Source organism: Penicillium cataractarum (genome assembly GCF_028827025.1).
Source record: "Penicillium cataractarum strain IBT 29864 chromosome Unknown utg000009l, whole genome shotgun sequence".
Lineage (NCBI taxonomy): Eukaryota > Fungi > Ascomycota > Eurotiomycetes > Eurotiales > Aspergillaceae > Penicillium > Penicillium cataractarum.
Genome location: NW_026622745.1, coordinates 3,803,717 through 3,825,455, shown reverse-complemented (window position 1 = coordinate 3,825,455; position 21,739 = coordinate 3,803,717). Strand labels below are relative to the sequence as shown.

General features: G+C 49.3%; 12 protein-coding genes across 12 annotated transcripts; 8 read left to right on the top strand and 4 right to left on the bottom strand.

Moving 5' to 3' along the window:
* Nucleotides 1-11: 11 nt before the first annotated feature.
* Nucleotides 12-1,175, top strand: N7496_011992 (GTP cyclohydrolase II; the record flags this gene model as incomplete). Its single annotated transcript, XM_056704905.1, has 1 exon — nucleotides 12-1,175. The coding sequence occupies one exon, from the start codon at nucleotides 12-14 to the stop codon at nucleotides 1,173-1,175; it is 1,164 nt and encodes a 387-aa protein (XP_056550865.1).
* Nucleotides 1,176-2,153: 978 nt separating this feature from the next.
* N7496_011991 (bZIP transcription factor) lies at nucleotides 2,154-3,858 on the top strand (the record flags this gene model as incomplete). The annotated part of the gene is made up of 2 exons (XM_056704904.1): nucleotides 2,154-2,679; nucleotides 2,732-3,858. The coding sequence occupies 2 exons, from the start codon at nucleotides 2,154-2,156 to the stop codon at nucleotides 3,856-3,858; spliced, it is 1,653 nt and encodes a 550-aa protein (XP_056550864.1).
* A 297-nt stretch (nucleotides 3,859-4,155) lies between these two features.
* N7496_011990 (NAD(P)-dependent oxidoreductase) lies at nucleotides 4,156-5,348 on the bottom strand (the record flags this gene model as incomplete). Its single annotated transcript, XM_056704903.1, has 5 exons — nucleotides 4,156-4,414; nucleotides 4,469-4,606; nucleotides 4,674-5,005; nucleotides 5,067-5,255; nucleotides 5,331-5,348. 5 exons carry the CDS (start codon nucleotides 5,346-5,348, stop codon nucleotides 4,156-4,158), a joined length of 936 nt encoding a protein of 311 aa, XP_056550863.1.
* Nucleotides 5,349-5,948: 600 nt separating this feature from the next.
* Nucleotides 5,949-6,182, bottom strand: N7496_011989 (uncharacterized protein; the record flags this gene model as incomplete). The annotated part of the gene is made up of 1 exon (XM_056704902.1): nucleotides 5,949-6,182. The coding sequence occupies one exon, from the start codon at nucleotides 6,180-6,182 to the stop codon at nucleotides 5,949-5,951; it is 234 nt and encodes a 77-aa protein (XP_056550862.1).
* Nucleotide 6,183: 1 nt separating this feature from the next.
* On the top strand, nucleotides 6,184-7,787 carry N7496_011988 (actin-related protein 2; the record flags this gene model as incomplete). Its single annotated transcript, XM_056704901.1, has 7 exons — nucleotides 6,184-6,202; nucleotides 6,266-6,312; nucleotides 6,374-6,517; nucleotides 6,638-6,863; nucleotides 6,934-7,499; nucleotides 7,564-7,641; nucleotides 7,701-7,787. 7 exons carry the CDS (start codon nucleotides 6,184-6,186, stop codon nucleotides 7,785-7,787), a joined length of 1,167 nt encoding a protein of 388 aa, XP_056550861.1.
* A 1,510-nt stretch (nucleotides 7,788-9,297) lies between these two features.
* Nucleotides 9,298-10,485, top strand: N7496_011987 (C6 transcription factor; the record flags this gene model as incomplete). The annotated part of the gene is made up of 1 exon (XM_056704900.1): nucleotides 9,298-10,485. The coding sequence occupies one exon, from the start codon at nucleotides 9,298-9,300 to the stop codon at nucleotides 10,483-10,485; it is 1,188 nt and encodes a 395-aa protein (XP_056550860.1).
* A 951-nt stretch (nucleotides 10,486-11,436) lies between these two features.
* N7496_011986 (germin family protein) lies at nucleotides 11,437-12,257 on the top strand (the record flags this gene model as incomplete). Its single annotated transcript, XM_056704899.1, has 3 exons — nucleotides 11,437-11,576; nucleotides 11,631-11,776; nucleotides 11,830-12,257. 3 exons carry the CDS (start codon nucleotides 11,437-11,439, stop codon nucleotides 12,255-12,257), a joined length of 714 nt encoding a protein of 237 aa, XP_056550859.1.
* Nucleotides 12,258-12,693: 436 nt separating this feature from the next.
* Nucleotides 12,694-13,778, top strand: N7496_011985 (oxidoreductase; the record flags this gene model as incomplete). Its single annotated transcript, XM_056704898.1, has 4 exons — nucleotides 12,694-12,748; nucleotides 12,803-13,241; nucleotides 13,296-13,540; nucleotides 13,591-13,778. The coding sequence occupies 4 exons, from the start codon at nucleotides 12,694-12,696 to the stop codon at nucleotides 13,776-13,778; spliced, it is 927 nt and encodes a 308-aa protein (XP_056550858.1).
* A 1,557-nt stretch (nucleotides 13,779-15,335) lies between these two features.
* N7496_011984 (SDR family NAD(P)-dependent oxidoreductase) lies at nucleotides 15,336-16,290 on the top strand (the record flags this gene model as incomplete). Its single annotated transcript, XM_056704897.1, has 2 exons — nucleotides 15,336-15,399; nucleotides 15,467-16,290. 2 exons carry the CDS (start codon nucleotides 15,336-15,338, stop codon nucleotides 16,288-16,290), a joined length of 888 nt encoding a protein of 295 aa, XP_056550857.1.
* Nucleotides 16,291-17,177: 887 nt separating this feature from the next.
* N7496_011983 (MIP transporter) lies at nucleotides 17,178-18,363 on the top strand (the record flags this gene model as incomplete). Its single annotated transcript, XM_056704896.1, has 4 exons — nucleotides 17,178-17,454; nucleotides 17,615-18,088; nucleotides 18,162-18,232; nucleotides 18,295-18,363. The coding sequence occupies 4 exons, from the start codon at nucleotides 17,178-17,180 to the stop codon at nucleotides 18,361-18,363; spliced, it is 891 nt and encodes a 296-aa protein (XP_056550856.1).
* A 319-nt stretch (nucleotides 18,364-18,682) lies between these two features.
* Nucleotides 18,683-19,639, bottom strand: N7496_011982 (uncharacterized protein; the record flags this gene model as incomplete). Its single annotated transcript, XM_056704895.1, has 2 exons — nucleotides 18,683-19,107; nucleotides 19,165-19,639. 2 exons carry the CDS (start codon nucleotides 19,637-19,639, stop codon nucleotides 18,683-18,685), a joined length of 900 nt encoding a protein of 299 aa, XP_056550855.1.
* A 755-nt stretch (nucleotides 19,640-20,394) lies between these two features.
* N7496_011981 (glycoside hydrolase family 130 protein) lies at nucleotides 20,395-21,539 on the bottom strand (the record flags this gene model as incomplete). Its single annotated transcript, XM_056704894.1, has 2 exons — nucleotides 20,395-20,488; nucleotides 20,545-21,539. 2 exons carry the CDS (start codon nucleotides 21,537-21,539, stop codon nucleotides 20,395-20,397), a joined length of 1,089 nt encoding a protein of 362 aa, XP_056550854.1.
* Between the last annotated feature and the right edge of the window lie 200 nt (nucleotides 21,540-21,739).

The window sequence follows — 21,739 nt, the reverse complement described above, 5'->3', positions numbered from 1 at the left end:
CAACCGTCGCAATGGCGAATCTCCCGGCTCACGCCTCTCCCAAACTCGCCCCGCATTCTCCTGTCCCGACCGGCCGACCAGACTCCCGGCTCGACGATGAGAGTCAGGGAAGTGGCCTCGCGACAGGCGAACAGACTCCTGCCCTGCCGAACTCGATTCTATCGCCCGCATTCACCCCACCCGCGACTCCCGGCGGCACATTGAACCTCACTTCCAACCCCACACAGTTCTTGCACGACAGCCAAGCAGCGAGTATTCGACACCAGGGAGAACACAAGAAAGCACCCAAATTGCTAGAGCAGTTGCCCAACGTGGAATGTATCGTTCGGGCCCGTATCCCCACCACCAACGGTGCGGAGATGTTCCTGCATCTTTACCACAATGACATTGATAATAAGGAGCACTTGGCTATCGTCTTTGGATGCAATATCCGCAGTCGTAGTTTGGATCGTGTTCGGCCCGGTGAAACGGAGATGGACCGCATGATCCGAGGTGCATATGTTGGCAAATTGCACCCCGGACGAACTAGCAGCTGGTACGATGATGACAAGAACACGGAATCGGCGTCGGGCTCACGCATGGAACCCCCGCTGGTTCGGATCCATTCGGAGTGTTATACGGGCGAGACGGCATGGTCAGCTCGATGCGACTGTGGTGAACAGTTGGACGAAGCTGCGCGATTGATGTCCTTCCCGGTCGAGGATCTTTCGTCGGATGCCCCGCCCGAGACACAGTCCTTGCGGTCACAATCTGCAGGAGGTGTGATTGTCTATCTACGACAGGAGGGCCGAGGCATTGGCTTGGGTGAGAAATTGAAGGCATACAATCTACAAGATCTAGGGTCCGACACTGTCGAGGCGAATCTCTTGCTGCGCCACCCGGCCGATGCCCGGAGCTATGGCTTGGCTACGGCGATGTTGATGGATCTTGGCTGCGGCGCAGATGTGAATCCGGACGGCGTACGCCTGCTTACGAATAACCCTGATAAGGTACGGGCGATCGAAGGCCCTAACCGTGAAGTGTTGGTAAAGGAGCGAGTTCCTATGATCCCCTTGGCCTGGCGGACAGGCGGGGAACGCGGGATCAAGAGTTCCGAGATTGAAGGGTACTTGAGAACGAAGGTTAGTTGTTTCGCCGAAGATACTCCTTTCCAACGAAGACGACAGGGGGGTTAATCGAAGGACCGTTGGACAATTGAATTATGTGCGCAGTTGGAATCACGTTTTGCTAACAGGGTTATTCTTCGGCAGATTTCCAAAATGGGCCATATGATCCAATAATCAATAGACTTGGCACTCTCATTAAGTTTCTTACCGGCTTCTCGTTTTCGTGTTGGGTGCGAGGGTTTGCCGACCTTCTTCAGTTTATCCCCAGGGAGTTTTGGTGGGCTCTTGATTCCTTTTTGTGCTTTTCATTATTTTTGGCAATGTTTTCGCATCCTTGTACACATGATCGACATGACCATTCTTTTTTTCCCTTCATTATTGTCATTATATTTCTTGCATAGTTCCGTTCGGATGAACCGGCCGTATACATGATCGTTTTTCTATGCGATAAGTGTATTTTGATGATGACCTACTGTACCTTTTGCATCGAAAGTATATGGAACATGTTGGTTTTTTAAGCTGGACCTCGTGCGTAACTCTAGAATTGACTTTTCAAATAATTGGAGCCCGCATGTCTCTTCCTCTGGGGAATGGAAGTGGAGCTCGTCGCGTGTCTGAGCCTCAGACTCCTAGACTCCGCAGATCATTGAATATTTCCATGACTCGTTGCAAATCGCGAGCGAGAGGAGTGCTGTGTTGGGGGAAGTGGCTACTGTACAGGAGGACCATGAACCTATGGCGAAGATGGTAATTAAAGTTATCATCCAAAGGGCAATCATTGATAATTCCGGAAAACGGTCGTTACAAGGTTGCGGGGAATGCCCGAGTCTCGACTTGCCGAAATCAAAGTCAACTGGGTAAAAGCTGACTCTGCAGGCCCCAAATCTTTGGAACCGACGCTCTCCTCAGGTTCGACCCACCCCCAACTCCAAACGTCCTCCCGGATGCCCGTTCCTGTGCTCGACTCGACTAGTCGACTCCTGCTGAGCCCCCTAATAATCCCTCATTCTCCCCCTTCTTCGTGGATGGCCGTCAATTGCGAGCTTTATGAGCGCGCGCGTGTATGAGGCGATGTCCAACCGCGCACTGGGCGGATCAATCAATTATGCGGCGCCTTCGCCGCCGATCGAGGCGATGATCGAGGGCGCCTCATATCCAACCACCACCATTCCTAAGACGGAGGATTCACCCGGTCCCTCCAGGTCGACTTCCTTGGGTGCAGAGGGCCTTATCACTGAGAATGTCGAGGGCAATGGGCCGACGACCGCAGGGCGGAAGCGCAAGCTGAATAGTACCTCGTCCAGAGGCGTGGCCAATCTCACCCCCGATCAATTGGCGAAGAAGCGTGCGAATGACCGACAGGCACAGCGTGCGATTCGTGAACGCACAAAGTCTCATATCGAGGCTCTAGAACAACAGGTTCGGGATCTTGCATCACAGAAACCGGTCCTAGACTTGCAGGCTGCACTACAGCACAATGAGCGCATCCGATCGGAGAATAGGGAGCTTCGCCAATCCCTGAAATCCGTCATGGATATGATACAACCCTTGCTAGCTAAACCAGAGGCTTCAGGTAGAATCCACCGCTATCTATGGAATTTGGGGACCTTGACTGACATCAACAGATCTAGCTTCCTTCCTCACCCAACCGAGATCGGTCCCGCCAGTATCGCATACCCCTCCTTTCCCCGAGACCGACCCCATAAACACAAGCAACCAGGCTACGACACAAGGCGATAGGTTATATGCCGAGTCTGTGACCAGTGTCGACACGCCCTCCCCCACACATTCTGGATCGGCTTCGGGCAGTCGACGAAATAGTCAAAATGGAACCCTCCAGCCAGCCTCATTTCGTGCTGCGCTGGACTCCCAACGGCATAATATTGCTCATGGGTTAGACCTGGGCATGGAGGAGCGGCTTGGATTCAATTTCCTTCTCGATCCTTCACAAAATGTCCCCAAAGTCGAGCGGCTGCGACGCACCAACTCAGAGAACTTCCGTTCCGCTCAACCCTCGCCAACGCCGCTCTTCATGCAGTCGCTGAACTATCCAGCCGGTCAAATACCGGCGTATGCAACTCCTATAAGAAATTCGGCACCGACATGTACCTTGGATAGCATACTGCTTGACTTCCTTCACAACCGGCAATGTGAAGCCGCGGAAGGGATTCCTCGACAGAAGCTCGTGGGACCACCTTACCCAAGTGTCTCTTCACTGCTGAACCCAGAGAAGAGTGCGCAATCACATCCTCTCTCCAAAGTCTTTACGGATATTCTGCGCACATTCCCAGATATCTCCGCTCTCCCTGTGCAGGTTGCCGTACTTTACACAATGTTCCTCTTGATGCGCTGGCAAATCTATCCCACGCAGGAGAACTACGATCGACTCCCCGAGTGGCTCACTCCACGTCCCACACAGCTTCTTGAAGCCCACCCCCCGTGGATGGATTACGTCCCATGGCCTCGAATGCGGGACCGGCTTGTAACGTCTCATCGGGACTATCCGTTTGAGAACTGGTTCATCCCATTCACACGGGGCATGGACGTGAATTGGCCATACGAAGCCACCGACTGCTTGTTATCGGCTGGTGACTCGGACGAACTTATCATCAACCCAGTCTTTGAACGGCACATGCGGAACATCAACAATTGGTCACTGGGTCCACTTTTTGCAGAGGCGTATCCTGGATTGGTAGACACTACGCGAATCAGACCGGAGCCGGGTAAACAGCCTTGCTCGACTCCGATATAGTTGGCCTTGGCGTTTGGGGGACCAAGCTGGACTCGGTCTGTTCTTTTGGGCATGTCGTTGTGAGACGGTGCATGGTGTTGGGCTTGATAAACTCTTTTAATGATGTTTCTTCCGATATGGAATTTATAAATGCTTCAATTAGCACGGATGGTTAGGATGGGTGGGGCAATTAGCGGGCTGGGGTTTTTGGTTTCTTTATATTTCGATGTTGATCATAAGGACAAAAGATACTTCAAAGAAAGTAATATCACTCTATTGTAGTGGTACACACATTTTTCGCAATCTAGCATAGGATATCTACTCTTGCCGACTCTTCTCATTCCAAAATGGAAGGCCAGCCTGCTGCCGCAAGGTTCCATACATGGAGCTGCTGTCGAGACACTCACCAGCATACTCACGAGCCGCCTCCATATTCTTGCGAGCCAGCTCAAGAGCAGGAAGTTTGACTCCCTGCTTCTCGGCCATCGACATAGCGTGCCTGGCATCCTTGATAGCAAGCGAGACGCCAAATCCGGGGCGAGCGTCCAAGGGTGGCGCATAGGCGCCAGTAGTCAATCTAGTCCACATTTAGTATCTGGTTTTCGCAGCGCATACGCTCCATAATACGTACCTCTTAGAATATCCACCGGCTACAGGACCGAAGGCCTCACCGATCAACTCTTCCATGGGGCCGGTTCCAAGGCCGGTCTTTTCAGCGAAAACCTGGGCTTCACCGACGGCTTCCATCATGTTCACAGTAACGATGTTTCTGCATGAATGTGTTAGCAAAAACCCCCATTTTCAGCACGCGCAGTATCCACAGTGAGAAACCATACCCAGCAATCTTCAACAATGAAGACTTTGTAGCATCTTCACCACACTCAATAACCTTCCGACCCATAACATCCTGAATAAGTGGCTTAACAACCTCAGTCGCACCCCTGGGACCACCAATAGCAAACACCAACTTCCCATCAACGGCAATAGGATTACCCCCAAACACGGGTGCCGCGACATACGAGGCTTCCTTGGCCTTGAGCTGAGCCACCGCCGAGCTAACAGTCTCGGGGTGAACGGTCGAGCAGTCTACAAAGATCTTGTCCTTGAGAGAATGGCCCGAGTCAACAGCTGATGAGATCAGACTTTGGAGGACTGTGTCGTTGGAGACCTGGGAATGATGTGATTAGAGAGGTACAACGTCGGGTTAGTGTTGACTGCGTGATGCGTACCATGGTGAAGATGATTCCACAGCGGGAGACTAGCTTGTCAAAGCTAGGCTCTGGGATACCACCTAGAGTCTGGAGGGGACTGCCGCGAGACATAGTGCGGTTGGTGTAGAGTAGGCTCAGGGCCTTTTTGGCGGCGAGGTGTCGCTGCAGGTTGTTGGCCATGGCGAGGCCCATGGACCCGAGGCCATACTGTTCATACGTTAGCTTTCGATTTTCGATGAAGAGTTGGACAAGTGGTATGCGGATGATTTAGATCTAACATACCCAGCCGATTTGTGTCATTGTGTCGTTGGCTCCTTGCTGGGTGCTTTGAGTCGGGAAGGGCCGGTGATGTGGAACTATCTTGCTGATGGTAAATCACCAGGATGGCTTCTGAGATCTGTTGGAGGAGCCCACACTGGTTTATTAAGCTTAATTGATACCTATCAATCAATTGATTAGTGTGTAGGAGTCCTTCTTGATGATTCAATGCAGAAGTGAAGAGGTGGAGCGTGTTCCTTACCCGAGGGGATCGGAATCGGCCGATAGGAGATGTAGACGTCTACTAAAGAGGCTAGTAGTTCTCTTACAGTTGATAACTAGAATGAATGAAGATCGGGCCGATAATATCCTCTCGGATGAGATTAGATTTGAGCACCCCGACTACCCCGAGTTTGTACTATTCCTAGGGTCTGATTGCCTGCGTGTCTGATAGGTGCAGGATAGCCGCCCACAGTAACTAGAGATGCTGCCTCAGGCTACCACTATGGCGGCTCAACAAATCCAACAAGCTCATCAAATTATTCATTCTATCTATTTGAGACGGACTTGGATTGCTCTGGAAATCCCTATAATAATGAGCCATTTACGTCTGGATTGACAATTGCTATTGACCCAGTCACGTTATGTAACGAGACTGACTTTATCCCCATTGCGCCCCAAATGCGGGGAGCGGAAGAGGTACGGTACGGTCACGTAAATAACGATGATGATGCCCAGGCGACAGTAACTCGACTTACCGACATCAACTCCAACCCCAACACCTCCACCTCCGCGCCCCCTCTTCCAATTGCCCTCGCCTTGGAGATAAGTGCTTATAACAACCTTCCACGGCGCTTGCTTTTCACATTCGTTCATCATGGCGGACGTGCCCATTGGTACCTCCCCTCACCCCAGCCGACCGCGTGTCTCTCCCAGTTCCCCAAGCTAACAGGCTGTAGTGCTCGACGGAGGAACCGGTTTCCTCAAGGTCGGATATGCTGGCCAGGTATGTCGCACACCGATTCATCACGATTGCAGTATCTAACTGACTCTTTCGCCTTCACTAGAACTTCCCAGAGCACCAGTTCCCCTCGATAGTGGGGCGGCCTATCTTGCGAACGGAGGAGCAGGCTGGCGACATTGTGGTCAAGGATATCATGTGTGGTGAGGAAGCTGCCGCCGCACGGTCGATGCTTCAGATCAGCTATCCGGTACGTGTGTCTTCGGATAGGACCCTCGTGGCCTCGCCTTTGAATACCCCGCCCCCTCCCTCTCGGCAGGACAGGCACGAGCGTGTTGCTGACAATGAACCCCTTGCGGGGATGGTTTAGATGGAGAATGGTATCGTCAAGAAGTGGGATGACATGCAACACCTGTGGAACTACACCTTTTACGACAAGTTGAAGATCGATCCTACGGGACGGAAGATCCTCCTTACGGAGCCACCGATGAACCCGCTCAAGAACCGTGAACAGATGGCCGAGGTCATGCTGGAGGGATACAACTTCGGAGGTGTTTATGTGGCGATCCAGGCGGTGCTGGCACTGTATGCCCAGGGTATGGAAGAATTGCCCCGGCGGGAAACACTTGCAGGTTGAGGTCGAAGTGCTGATTGTGTCGTGTCTAGGTCTGAGCAGTGGTGTTGTTGTCGACTCCGGTGACGGTGTGACACACATTATTCCCGTTTACGAGTCAACCGTGTTGAACCACCACATCAAGCGACTGGACGTTGCTGGTCGTGATGTCACCCGCAACCTGATTGCCCTTCTCCTGCGCCGCGGCTATGCGCTGAACCGAACCGCCGATTTCGAGACCGTCCGCCAGATCAAGGAGAAGCTTTGCTACGTTTCGTACGACCTCGAGCTGGACAAGAAGCTGTCCGAGGATACCACCGTCCTGGTGGAGTCCTACACCCTCCCCGACGGCCGTGTCATTCGTGTCGGCAGTGAGCGATTCGAGGCCCCCGAGTGTCTCTTCCAGCCTCACCTGGTGGATGTTGATCAGCCCGGTATGGCTGAGCTGCTCTTCAACACCATCCAAGGCACCGATGTCGATATTCGATCCAGTCTATACAAGGCTATTGTGCTTAGCGGTGGTAGCAGCATGTACCCTGGTCTGCCCTCGCGATTGGAGAAGGAGCTGAAGCAGCTCTGGCTCACCCGAGTCCTGGGTGGTAACCCAGAGCGCCTGAACGTATGTTTACGAAACTACGAGTCCGATCAAACTATTCGCCTTGTCAGAACTAACACAGCCACAGAAATTCAAGGTCCGCATCGAAGATCCCCCACGACGGAGGCACATGGTCTTCCTGGGTGGTGCTGTCCTCGCCAACCTGGTATGTTATTATCACCACATTCCTCTTTTCGTCAAATTAGAAGCTAATCCATGCAATAGATCGCCGACAAGGACGACATGTGGGTATCCAAGCAGGAGTGGGAAGAACAAGGTGCTCGCGCGCTGGCCAAGCTTGGCCCCCGGTAAAGGCAAAGCGATCTGTATTTAGGCGGTTTTTCTTATTGGTTTGATTCATTTCCTTCTGCTTCGCACTCTTCCCGCATTGTCTGCAAGCCGTGTCGCCCGATTTCTGCGTCCCGATTCTTTTTTTATCTCGCCCCTTGGCCGACCGTGTCGATATCCTTCCCGTCAATCACGTTTTCCCCCGTGTCTCCTGCCTCTGATATAGTATTGTGCCTAGACTTGGTGTGGGCGGATTCTGGGGCTTTGACAGAAAAGAAAGAAATATCCTATTGAAATGCTTGATCCTGATCCTTGTAGGGTAGGGTCTGGAGAAGTCTGTTGAAATAGATGGTTAATTCGTCGAATGTTGAAACGATAAGTCTGAGAGAAAGACCCAGTCGGATTTGATAATATCCTGCTATCAATCAAGTCGTCTGTACCACTATCCCAGAGTTCTTTAGATGTCCAATTGATTGACGGCAATATGCACAGGTCGATTTATTTAGTCTTTGACAAGTCATGAGGTAGACCAGCTTGTATGTCAAAGACAAAGAATCCATCTCAGTATATACGGGCGGGCTTATGATCGGCCCCCAAATTTCCACAGTCGAATACGACAAACCAAACTTTCTGCTCCAGATCCGGTACTCGATTACGCCAAGAAAGCGTATTCACCAGCTGGTTCATTCTAAAGCGTTATTCCAAATCCTCAGCGCAAGTGGGGCTGGGGGCCGCCGCTCAGCCTCGCAGCAGGATAGTCAAAAGCCCCGAGGAGAATTAGTTCTAAATCTCGTCGCAATCCTTGAAAAAGGGTCCTTAAGCCTTTGAGACGAATACGCTCGGAGCTTTTAGAGTAACGCCTACCGTATCAGTACGATCATACTTCCCTTTCCTATCGCCCCGCGCAAACGACTACATGCCTAGCGATACGACCCGATCGGATCTGCAAGCGACAGGTCTGAGAGTCCGAAGAGCACACGCAAAATCTAGGACTGGCTGCTTGAGATGCAAGCAGCAAAGAAAGAAGGTGGGTCATTATTCGGTTAGATGGGTTGGCTTCTTATGTTCTGATTGTATTCTCTAGTGCGACGAGTTGAGACCGAGCTGCTCCAGATGCGCCAAGCACAGCTATAGTTGTCGGTATCAAAACTCTGCAAGCCATTCTGCTTCATCGGATGAACACGACCTTCCAGTTAGGACGATTGTTACTCTGCAAGTCCCAGACTCGAGTCATGGATCTGCTTTTGATGGCTCCGAAGGGCCAATCACACCTACGGACGATCGTCTCTCAACTTCTAGCGCTTTGCATTACGCTTCTTCTCATACCTCTCCTCTTCCATATTCTCCAAATTCAAACAACTATGAAGATGAACAAACATCGATTTCGAGATCTCCAGGCTTCCTTGATACGAGAGAGCTCGATCTCTTGAGCCATTACCTGACACACACTAGCAAAACTATCCCATTCGATGCCCTGGATCTTTACGCTCTTTCCATAGGGATACCAAACCTCGCCTTTAAAAACAAACCAGTCATGTCATCTTTAATAGCTTTGGCAGCAGCTTGCAAGTCCCATGATATTGTCAAACGGTCCAAAACAGCTCTAGAAAGTCAGATGTTATTTGAGGTTCGGGAACTACTTGAACTTGCCGAGCGCCATCACAGGGCTTCTCTTCAACATATTCAAGCCACCGTATCTCACTCAAATTGGTACGACGAAGTCCTCGCCAATGCTGCGTTGATGGTATTATACGCCTCCGCAAGCCACTCCATCAGAGTACATCTCGCGGCTACTGCGAAACAGAAGGGCCAGCGGCTACCGGCTGAGCTGCTTCCACAGCACTCACAGTGGATCTCATTCACACGTGCAGCACATACAGCCTCCACTGCAATTCTCAAAGATGTCCTCAACGCTTCAAATAATACCCACTATGATGATATCGCGACACCGCCTTCTATACAAGGCTTTCCATGTATAGATTTGAGCAGCACGAATGTCTTGACGCCACAAAATGGTCCATCAGAGGAAACGGGGCGTCTATTTCTTCCCCTAGTCGCGTCCACGTATAATAGAGCTCTCGGAAGACTGTCAGAGAGAGCCGATTCCATATCGGCTCATGTTGGGAGAATAGCGTCTTTCAACTCCGACCTCCGAGACCTTGACGTATGCATGAAAACTTTACCTATCCTCGGCAAATGTGCATCCGCTGCCCTGACCCAAAAAGAAAATTTGGAAAGCCCCAAAGATCTTCAGCATGAAACCCCTTTATTTGATGGATCTTCCAAGGTCTCGCCCTGGGTGGGAAAATACATGATTAGTGTGACATCAATGAAAGCACCAAAGGCACTCCGACGAACCATAATGTCCTTTTTGAACGAAGCCCCTTCCGAGTACCTCAACATTATCCAGTCAATTCTGGATTTACCAATCACAGAGACGAGTCCAGCTGAGAATGGAATAGTGCGAGACTCGCCGAAGATTGAAATCCCTCCGCTTGATGCGACGCAACTATTGGCCATGGATATCTTCGCCCATTGGCTGGTTTTAGTCATGCTGTTGGATGGAGTGTGGTGGATTGGGGATATTGGACAATGGGAGTTAGGACAGGTTGTGTCATTGATGAAGACTCAGGAATTCTTTCATCAAGTAATGGATGATAAAGAGACGTGGTGGCCCCAGAGCATGTATATGGTTAAGCTAGAACTGGGAACATCTATCTAGAATTCTAGATCGGGAGATTCCTCGCAGTCTTCGCAACCCCGTCAAGCTTCGATTTTTCTGAAATCAGACAGAAATTTAGTTGGAAGCTGATAAAACAACTGCAGACTTGTTTTGAAAGAGCTCGTACAATCTTGGGGAATTCCCAGCTAGAATCTGTCACGAACAAACTGAATCATAGACTAGAATGACAGTCGTCTAATGTGTTTCTAAGAGCCGTGTGAACCCACAAACCTATGATCGGCATCATGCGTGTGGATACTCTTAACTGTCAGGCCACTGTCCGCCTTCATGGTCGTATCGTGAATACGCTCGGGCTGGATTGGCTAATACGACCACCAATACGACACCCGCCAAGACGGGCAAAGCACACTCTTGACTATTTGGCTTAGAAATTCAATTCTAGTCTTTGCCATCATTGATTTGTCAAGTCAAAAAATCCAGGGTCTTGAGAAAGATCTAACTACAATCGCCTCTAACAAGCAATCCATATTCTGGATTCTGGGGCTGATGGTCTTGGCAACAACCGCGCCCGAAAACTATAGCCTTTCTTACCAGTCCAAGACTGATGCACTTGGCAGTGGAGTCGCTTTCTTTACTCATCTTCTTATGTTAGATACGACTCTCTGGATCACTGGTATGAGGGAATTGTCATGAAGATGGTACCCCAGTGAGGCTGAGCTTTGGGCTGAGTTGTGCGCTTGAGAAAACTACCATGGAATCCTCTCTGCCAAGCAAGTGAGGCTAAGTCTTCAGTGAAGCCGAGATAGATATTTGGAATTGGTATTGAAATGATGCTTCGAAACGAACCCTGGGGTTGAAGAAGGGCAGTATATAAGGATCTCCATCGCCGTCTCCTCTAACTATCCAACATCCAACATCACAATTCCATCAAACAGCTTCTTTCTTGTGTCAACTTCACTCAATATCATCGATTACATATCGGTAGACATCATGTTTCCTCAATTCGCTTCCAGCTCTGTCCTTGCCTGTGCCCTCGTTTTGGCTCTACAGGCGGAGGCAGCGCCTCACCAAATGCTCGAACGTGCAACAACCGAACTCAGCTTAACAGCTCAACTGCGACTTGCAGATAGGTAAGTTGCAATGTACTCAAGCAGTGACGCTTTACTAATTTTGGGCCTTTCCAGTGCTGCCGAACGCTATCAGCTCTTGCCAAAGGATGAAGACTTTGTCTTCGATTTCAACAAAAACGCTGAACTTCCATTGGCCAACCGCAAGAACTTCCCTGCTCTTACTGGCTATGGCGCATCTTTCAGTCTTTCGCAATTGCCAGGTATGATAGCTACAACTGAGCCATCTTTCAGATGATGCTAATAATATAAATAGCATGCAGCATGAGCTTTGTCCACCTCCATCCTCGTGCTACCGAGCTCTTTGCCATCACCTCTGGCCGCGTGCTCTCCGAGATGGTTCCGGAAGGAGGCGTGGTTGACTCGGAAGGCAATCAGCGAGTCATCAAAGCAGAAATTAGCCAGGGCATGTTGACCATCTATCCGGCTGGTTCATTTCACACGCAGGTGAATCCGGACTGTGAGCCTGCCAACTTCACGGCAGCCTTCACATCTGAGGACTCTGGAATTTCTTTGGTCGCGGATCAAACCTTTGCTTTTAGCGATGATGTTATCGCCGCAACATTCGGGCAGAGCATTGCGGGTGAGGATATTGATAAAGTGAGAGATGCTATCCCGGGAGATATGTTGATTAAGGTTGAGGAGTGCTTGACCAAGTGTGGCAAGCAGAAGCGTCAAGTGTGATCAGCTTAGTACTTACACGTCGACATGTGATGGCCGTTGGCCTAGGGTCAACGAGGGAATAGTTTGGTGATGTGCATTGATCATTGGTATATTATGTATTTTGAATGGTTTATAGAGTTTAGATCTCAATTTCAATACAAACAATCTGATTTCTTGGCAGACTTAACAGGGTGAGGCGTCTTTCTGGTGTCGCGCTCGATGATGGACCCACCCCGTTCAATAATCTTGAAATTAACTGTGAAATACATCCCAAGATTCATGGACCTCACGCTGACGAAATTAATTCTAATTTTCTATATCATACTTAAATAGATCTATATCAAGCTATGAATTCTTTGATGTGCTTGTCCAAGTTCAACAAACGACTCGAGCCGACTTTCTTTTACCTGTCACTCAAGTCCATTACTATATTTTTGGATGGGGACTTCTCGCAACGATGCACAAGTCAACTGATAGTGGCGCTCAAGGCTCTCAATCCCAGTTCCAGCCCGGTAAGTCAATATTACTTTTCGGATATTAACAAATACATTGCTGACGATGATCAGGTCACCGGGTCCCCGTTCAACACCACGAGAAGCCTGGCTTGCAGAGCGAACTAAGGGGTCCAAAGCCTACATCAGCGCAACTCCCGACCGATGACAATGGATATCAAATCTACAAAGCAGCAGGCAAGCTCGTAGGCAAGAGGGCCGTTATCACGGGCGGAGATTCAGGTATTGGGCGAGCTGTCGCAATCCTGTTCGCAATGGAAGGCGCAACAAGCCTGATCACATATTTGCCAGAAGAAGAGTCGGATGCGCAAGAGACTAGGCGCCGTGTAGAGGAGCTGGGGCAGAAGATTCATCTTCTCGCTGTCGATCTACGGGATAAGAAGAATTGCCAAAAGGTGGTCGATACGGCTCTGCAAACTATAGGTGGTATCGATACACTAGTAAATAACCATGGTTACCAAAATATGGTCGAGAATATTCAAGATCTGGATGAGTAAGTTCCTTCAGTTATTCGGGGCTCATATAATGAACCTCACACATTGCATAGCGATCAGTGGAAACGTACATTCGACACCAACATTCATCCCTTCTTCTATCTCTCGAAATACGCACTGCCTCACATGAAGAATGGCTCAACTATTACCAACTGCGCCTCGGTCAACGCTTACATCGGTCGACCAGATCTTCTCGACTACACGTCCACGAAGGGAGCTATAGTAGCCTTTACTAGAGGGCTCTCAAATCAGCAAGTCAAGAACGGCATCAGAGTGAACTGCGTCTGTCCTGGACCAAGTAAGTGAGTTCATCTCCTATAATATAACCCTTCACTGACGCATAAACAGTTTGGACACCACTTATTCCAGCTACTATGAATACCTCTGCACAGGAGCAGTTCAGTGGATCTCCCATGGGTCGCCCAGGTCAGCCTAGCGAAGTTGCGACGTCCTTCGTATTCTTGGCTAGTCAGGATAGCAGCTTTATCTCCGGACAGTCTTTGCATCCTAATGGCGGAGTTGTTGTTAATGGTTGAAGTATTTGGAGATCACAGACTGAAACAAATCTCGGTTGTGGCGTTTCTAGTGAACCTATCTTATTATTTCCAGAATTCATAACAATTCGGCTTGGAGATAATGAAGCGTTGTCACACGTAGCACTGTTACAGACCAATCAAGAGAAGAGATCAATTCAGTGCCGTCTGACCACGGTATCGAAGCTGAAGGAGAAAGAGTGAAACTGGAAGTCGGCTAGAACGGAGAAGCTCAAGAACACAGTAACCAGGCAAGCATCCTAAACAGATAACTCTAGCAATTATCTTGCGGAACGAAGTTATTCTCAAGCTTAATAGTCACCGCTGTCATATTGATGTTACATCTTAGTTACAAAAGAGACAGACATCAACCAACGTAGTAGCATTTCGACGAAACAACTCAGTATTGGGAAGGAAAGAAAGAGAGATAGTGAGAGGAAATCATAAATATAAGTTGAATACTGCGGTAGCAGCCATCAACCCGGTCATTAGGCTCAGGGCGGCCAGGTGACTAACTCACGGCAGTTTTACGCTCACCTAGATTGCACAAAGAGCATTGAGGCTAGACATGTTATACACTTTGATAGTCAATATGGATTCGAGGTGGTCTCGCGAGATACTCTGATATTGTACATGATTTGGCTTTCTTTAATTCGCTCGATTTTTCAATTAGTCTTTGAAAAGAAAATGGTGCTTTTGATAGCTAAGATTGTAAACTCTTTGACGCTAGCTGGTTGCACGGTTGACTTCATCATGACGTAGTTCGTACCTGATAGCGACCCATCCAAGACTAGTCGCAAGTCGTGAACACCGCCCATTTTCTCCAAATAATTAGAAGACTCATAATACAGCATCTTATGTTTTATAATTTAAATTAGTTCTTCTTTTGCGGCTTGGCAAAAACTCACGGGATAATGGCGGCGTAAGCTTGATTTCCAGTCCCAAGTGCTGTATGGCTTTGACATCTAGAATATTACGTTGAATAACTAGACACCAACTATCCTACATAATGTCAATATGGGGTCATTCGTGGCCCAAAGTCGACTGTTTTTGACCTGATTCGGTTTCCTCATCTGGTTCGACATCCTAGACCCTCACTACTCTTGTGCCTAGAAGCTTCTATGATGTGATCGTCCGAGCTTAATGGCATACTTTAAATCTCGGGCGTTATTTTAGAATGGAGAGATCCTGGACCGACGTCACGCCGCAGGCTTGGTGACGGAGTCTTGACTTGACGAGGCCCACTGAACTAATACAATACAAAAACTTGAACATGTTGCAGCTAACAGGTTGAAAATAGACCGGTCTGAGATGTAAATATCAAGAATTGACCCCATAGGCCGGCTGTCATCATGAAGTCAGGAATTGGAAAGTAGCGGGGGCCAAAGTGGAGTCAACATACCTGCTATCACCCTCGAAGAATCGGTAGTTCCGCCACTAAGAACGTAGAACGGAAGAAGAATATGAATAAAACATGCTTGGGCCATCTGTGCCACTAACTTTCGTCTGAGTAGAAGATCTTCACATCGATTTCGATTCCATATTTCAATACTCACCAAAATGTCGTCCCCAGTTAATAACGCAAGCTTTAGGCTTGAGAATCTCTTTGGTATGAAGGGCAAAGGTATGTTTTTCTTGCAAAATTCGTTAGGGTTCTGGATACATACAGGGTTGTCTAACGATTGAAACAGTTGCCCTCATCACTGGCGGTGGGTCAGGTATTGGCTTGATGGCCACTCAATCCTTGGCTGTCAATGGCGCAAAGGTCTACATCACTGGCCGTACGAAAGAGAAGCTCGACCGGGTGGTGGATCTTTACGGAAAGGATATTTCTGGGGAGATAATTGCGATTCCCGCCGATGTCACTTCAAAGGAGTCAATCCAGAAGCTGGTTGACGAAATCTCGGCCAAGGAGTCTGAGCTAGATATCCTAATCAACAATGCCGGTATCAGCTCTGCAAAGCAGAATACCGACCATGAAGACTCCAAAGAGCTCCAGCAAGAACTATTCCATAATACAAGCACAGTCAGCGATTGGGAGGATGTCATGCGAACAAATGTGATGCAGCTATTCTTCGTCACCACTGCCTTCCTACCCTTGCTCAGTAAGAGCACTGAGGATACATCTGGATGGTCTAGCACTGTGATCAACATTTCCTCCATTTCCGGCATTATCAAGGAATCGCAGCATCACTTTGTTTACAATGCAAGCAAAGCGGCTGCCATTCACCTTACGAAGATGCTTGCCCATGAGATCGCCAGCTCGGGCGTCAAGATTCGAGTGAACAATATCGCGCCTGGGGTTTTCCCATCGGAAATGACAGCTAAGGAGAGTGGTGATAAGCAAAAGAGCTCTCTTGAGAAAGAGAAGTTTGAGGGTAAGGTTCCCGCTGGGCGACCCGGAAAAGATGAGGATATGGCTGGAGCTGTGCTTTTCACTGCTTCAAATCAGTATCTGAATGGACAGACCGTTGTTGTCGATGGTGGCTATGTGCTAGCGACCGGGTCAGTCTAACTTGCGGATCAGAATGTATGCAGAGTTTGCGAAACTTGAGAGTAACTATCCAAAAAGATCATACTCATGGCACTACAAAGACCTCTCGTGACACTGGGAATCTAAGCCTAAGTAGGAGGACCAATCTTACGAGTACAGTAGTAGAATTTGATATCTGTATAACAGTATGGATGTATAGTGATAGTTCTAGTTTTTGAAATAAGAGTTAGAAAGAAAGGCCTCCCTAGATACGATTTGACCACCTCTATTTCTAACGGTCTTTCTAAAGGTCTTTCCAATTATCTTTTCAGAGAGCTTTAGTAAGATCTCTCAATTTATCCATTCAAGCATAACAAATACGATGAGTTTTAATGCTATTCGCGGATAATCTTAGTATCATTACACCATTGTATACTCGTAAGGGGGGTGCGTCTCTGATTAGGCTTAGCGTCGTAGTGTCACGAAAGTTTTTCGTAGTGCCATGAGTATGAGCCGCCAGAAAATGAAATTTCTCTCCCTAAGCAGTATTTCTGCGTTGAGACTTAAATAATTCCATACGAACTATCTATAATTCGGTATTTCCTGTTGAAAACTCGCGTTACATTATCCTATTCAAGCGGCCTATACTTTCCCGGCCGGATCCAACCTAAAACCCGGGACTCTTGTGGTAACGTAAGCCTTACTAAAATCTTACCCTATCCACACAAGCTATCCGTCGCGACCTCGACTCTTGAGACAAAAAGCTTACCCAAAAATTAGGTACTCCAAGTCATCGAAACCCCGGTCTCTACTCTTTCTTTCATTTCAATTGATGCAATCCCAATTGTTTCCCTCCTAGCGGTACAAGCGTAGCAGAGGCCCCCAGAAAAAGCAATCTTGCATTCTTTCTCAACAAATCCCCTACAATCATGGCTCTCTCGCCTGAACAGACGCGATGCAACTATCAATCAGACGTGGAGCAACCAGCGACATACGAGATGTCGCGGATCAAACCAGTTATTCAACCCTTCGCTGGACGAATCGGCGGTAATCAAGAAATAGTGCTTGATCGCAGTGATCCCCAAAATGCAGATCTACTCAAGAAGATCCCCGATGCGGCTCCCCTTATGTCTTTCCGCGACGGAACTGACTTGCGCGGATTTTGGGATTTGGATTTGTGGAAATTTGGCTTTATTGAGATGATAGGTAGGTAGCGGACAGTCCCTTTTTGCCCTGTGATCGCGGTGCAAGCAGTGAGTAATTTACTAATGCATCATGTTAGGTACCATGTTAATGGTTTTCGTCACGGCATGGGTCTCTATACGCCCCCCTGGCTCTTCAAGTGCCGTGCCGTCTTCACCTTCAGGAGTTTTCTCTACTACAACATTCCTCGGTCCGCTATTTGGCGGTATAAGCAATTGGTTCTTTCTAACGCTATTCATCTTCTCCTTCTCCAACGTCAGCGGTAGTCACCTCAACCCGACGATTTCAGTGGCTACTTTTTTTGCGCGTCTGATCTCATTCCCACGAATGGTCATCTACGTACTTTGCCAGACACTCGGCGGGGCTCTGGCTGGGTTTATACTCCGTAAGGCGTACGGAGCTAGAGATTTTACCTGCGGAGGCTGCGCGGTTGAGCTATCCGATGTCCCCGTGGACGAAGCGTTTCTGCTTGAGTTCATATTCACTTTGATTCTCATTTTTTTGTCCTTTGGCGTGGGATTGGATCCGCGACAAGGGAAGATCTATGGAGCTGCATTGTCGCCGTTTTTGGTCGGGATGGTTCTTGGGACGTTGAGCTGGGGCTCTGCATTTGTGCGAACTGGATTCGCTGGTGCTTGTAAGTGATAGCCCCTAGGAACCCCTTGGAGGGAAGTATATTGGACGAAATCATCTCACACTCCTTCGGACAGCCATGAATCCTGCTCGATGCTTTGGTGTTTATGTTGCCACATCATTTCCAACTTATCATTGGATACATTGGGTAAGGCGCCGTCGCTTATATTCTCCTGGGCCAATGTCGCCTCGTACTCATCCTTGTTATAGGTCGGACCAGTTGTTGCATCTGTGGCACACGGAGTCGTCTACTATGTGGTACCTCCCTGGGGTCATTGAGTTGAAAGGCATAGTATATTTGCCTGAATCTGTCTGAGAGGACCGTAGAAAGATATCGTGATACAGAAAAAAGATAAACAGGTTGCTGGAAGACCATCAACATCAATACATGATTCGAATACCGAAACTCTTGAGGCTCAAAGGGAAGCCCCGTTGATTCACATCTTGCCGGCCAAAAAGTGTTCAATGCACGGCACGGCACGGCACGGCACGGCACGGCATAGCAGGTATATAGACAACTTGAGGGAAAAGAACACCGAAGATTATGCAGGAATGCCAACGGAGAATAATCAAAGAGAATATACAAATGGAGCTCACATCACTGCTCAATAGCCCCCGGAGAAACGGCCAGAATAACCGCTAACGCCGCAATGATCAACGCTGCCGCAATAAACGCAGTCAGTGCAACGCTTCCCCGGCTAGCAGGGAACTTGCCACGGACAATCCAGTACTGACTCTCAAAGTAGCGGTGGAAGCCTATTATAAGAATGATGATGGCGACGCCGATAAACGTAGAACCGAGGGGTTTGCCAACGCTGCGGAGGCGAGAGGATGCCGAAGCAGCATTAATGGAGGATGAGGAGAATTGAGGAGGGAGTATATCGGGGTGTCCCGGAGAAGTCACACCAAGACCGTATGCATCTTTAGTGGCTGTTGCGGTATTGAGACGGAAGAGCTGGGTGACTGCGATACCGATGGAGGCAAAGGCGAGGGATGTGCGCATCCAAGCTAGAAAGGTTCGCTCTATGGATGTGGATTAGACTTTATTTGAAGGAAGGTCGTGAGAGCACAATACCATACCTAAGGCTAGATGGTCACGCGCAACGCTGCCCTTGTTCTCCAGCTCGAGGGCTCCGAACCGATCTACAAATCGGCTATACCGCGACTGATGCGGGTCATCATGTTGGTTGTCTTGATGTGATGAGTTGCCGCCGTTGCCGCCATTACGGGTTTGAGGAGCGCTCTGCTTGTCGTTGCTTGTTCGCCCGGACGCCGCGCTAGACAAATTGGGCGCCTCCGTAGCCCCGTAGTTACGCGTCGAGGCGCCTGCCTCATCAAAGACTGGGGTGGACTCGTTGGACTGCCTGTGAGACCGCGGGGTGCCAGCATACTTTCGGGACGAAAAGCTTGAATGGGACCGGCTGCTGCCATAGGAAGATGACAGGGCTGAATCTACATGGGTGGGCGAGCGTGACGAGTTATCGTGGATATCTCTGGCTTCCCCGGAGTCGCGAGGGCCTGTCGGAGTCGTCGCCGATGACTCGAAAGTATTCATGATGGCGTGCTCATGCCCTAGGCGGTCACTTGAATGATCTGTCCAATAGCCTGTGCGAGATTTGAGTGTTGCATGCAGCACCGGGGCGCCAGGCACAGTGGGAGGGACCAGAGCGAGGAATGTGGCCCGGTGCTGGACAGAGAGAGGCTCTCCAAGGGAAGGAAATGTGGAGAGGGTGAGAAGATGTCTTCCTGAGGCTATTGACCTGGCTCAGCTAGATTCTGTTCGAGTAGGTCATTCCCATTCAGCTGGCTGCCATCATGTGCACCGTCACACACTCGTATGACAGAACAAAAGCAAAGAGATCCGTCGATCGCTGGTCTGGGGCCGAGGAGATCACATGCTCCACCACGCTATTCTTCTTTCGGCTTTCACGGCGGTCCCTTACGGGAGTGGCTTTTCTTGATTGGCTGGAGTGTCACCGCTCGAATCTCCGCCCTGCTCTCCGCTTTGATGGGGTCTTTCTGGTCTTTCTGCTGGACCCTCCCTTTGATCCGAACTCTACAAACCACAACACCATATTCCTATCTCAACTAACTTAACTATACGCTCCATTTCAAAATTATTTCTCTTACTAGACTACTACTCACTACATTGTGCTACTTTGTCGCTAGGCCACTTTGGGGTGACTGTTTCCCATTGATTACAGAGTACCTGAAACATATACAATTTCCAACATATCTTCATGCCCAAATATCATCCGAGACGACGCGAACGAAGATTTCTTATTTATCAAGATCAACAGTTGCACACACCTAGTGCTGAACAGGAGTTTGAGCCACAGACAGGAACGCATCCCCTGCTCCAAAGTAGAGAAGCCACTTGCCCTTGAATTGCACCAAACCTTCGCTAATATAAAAGTCAGGACTTGTATTTCTCACCAAATGGGAATTTGGATAACTCACCTGAACACGACATTATCAACTTGCCCAGTGATCTCCGTAGCCGTGGTCGGCTGCAAGATGGGAGTCTCAAGGCGTGCAATGGGAGGGCCGAGGGGAGAATTGGCCGGATCAATGAGCATCTGTCCAGTGCTATACTGGCCAACGGCATATCCACCCACACCGCCAGTGGCCATCCCGTTGTAGATCTTCAACCACTTACCGTCTCTCGTTTTAATCGGAGGCGGTCCACTCTCAGTCAGAGCTTGCTCCCAGACATTCATCAAAGGAGCAAACGGCTTTCCGGAGCCAGAGACCTCCCAGTTAATCAAGTCGGTTGAGTTCGCGGTATAGAGGTATGTATCACCGAATTGCATATAGTAGTAACCATCAGGCTGGCGCTCGTCAATGATAGCACCGCTCTTGGTCCAGCCGGGCGGGTTGGAACTGAAGTAGGTAACGGGATCGCGCCAGTTGTACACGGTCTCAGTGAAGTCTGGCAGGATAGGGCCGTGCTTCTTCCAGTTGACGAGATCGGTCGAGGTTGCAAGACATAGCCGAGCAACTTCGCCATCGTAGGCAGTATAGGTCAGATAGAACGTTCCATCCACACGGACAACTCGGGGGTCCTCGCATCCACCTGGGGTCTCATATGGCTCTGTTGGAGAGATGATGGGCTGAGAGTACCGAGTGAAGGTGTACCCATCGCTGGACCAGGCAAGACCAATGCTGGAGGTCTTTTGCGAGTCTTGGGCGCGATAGAGAAGAAAGACCATGTCATCCATGACGATGGCGCTCGGGTTATAGAGGTATGCAGACTCCCATGGATGGCTAGCATCGGGTCTCATGATAGGGTTGCCCGCATATTGCTCAAAGCCAAGTAGAGGGAAGTATGGCGCCGTGTAATTGGCTTCATTCTGTCGAGATGCTGGTGTGATCTTGGGAGGTTTGTCGGAGGAGGCCGCAAGGGTCGTGACAGCACCTAGTCCTAACGCGAGGACCTGCAATGAAAACCTCATTGTGAAAGAATATAAGAAATAGAACAGAAGATAAAGAGTGAAGACTGTTTGAATATCCAAGAGGGCAATTACGCCCTTTTATGCTGCAGATCTCGGTCATGATAACCATCTTTGACCTTTTCCTACCTTTTGTCAGTGCTTCAACTCTCGGGGTAGCTCATCACCCAAGTTAGTATCAACAGTTGTCAAGCGCGGGGTTG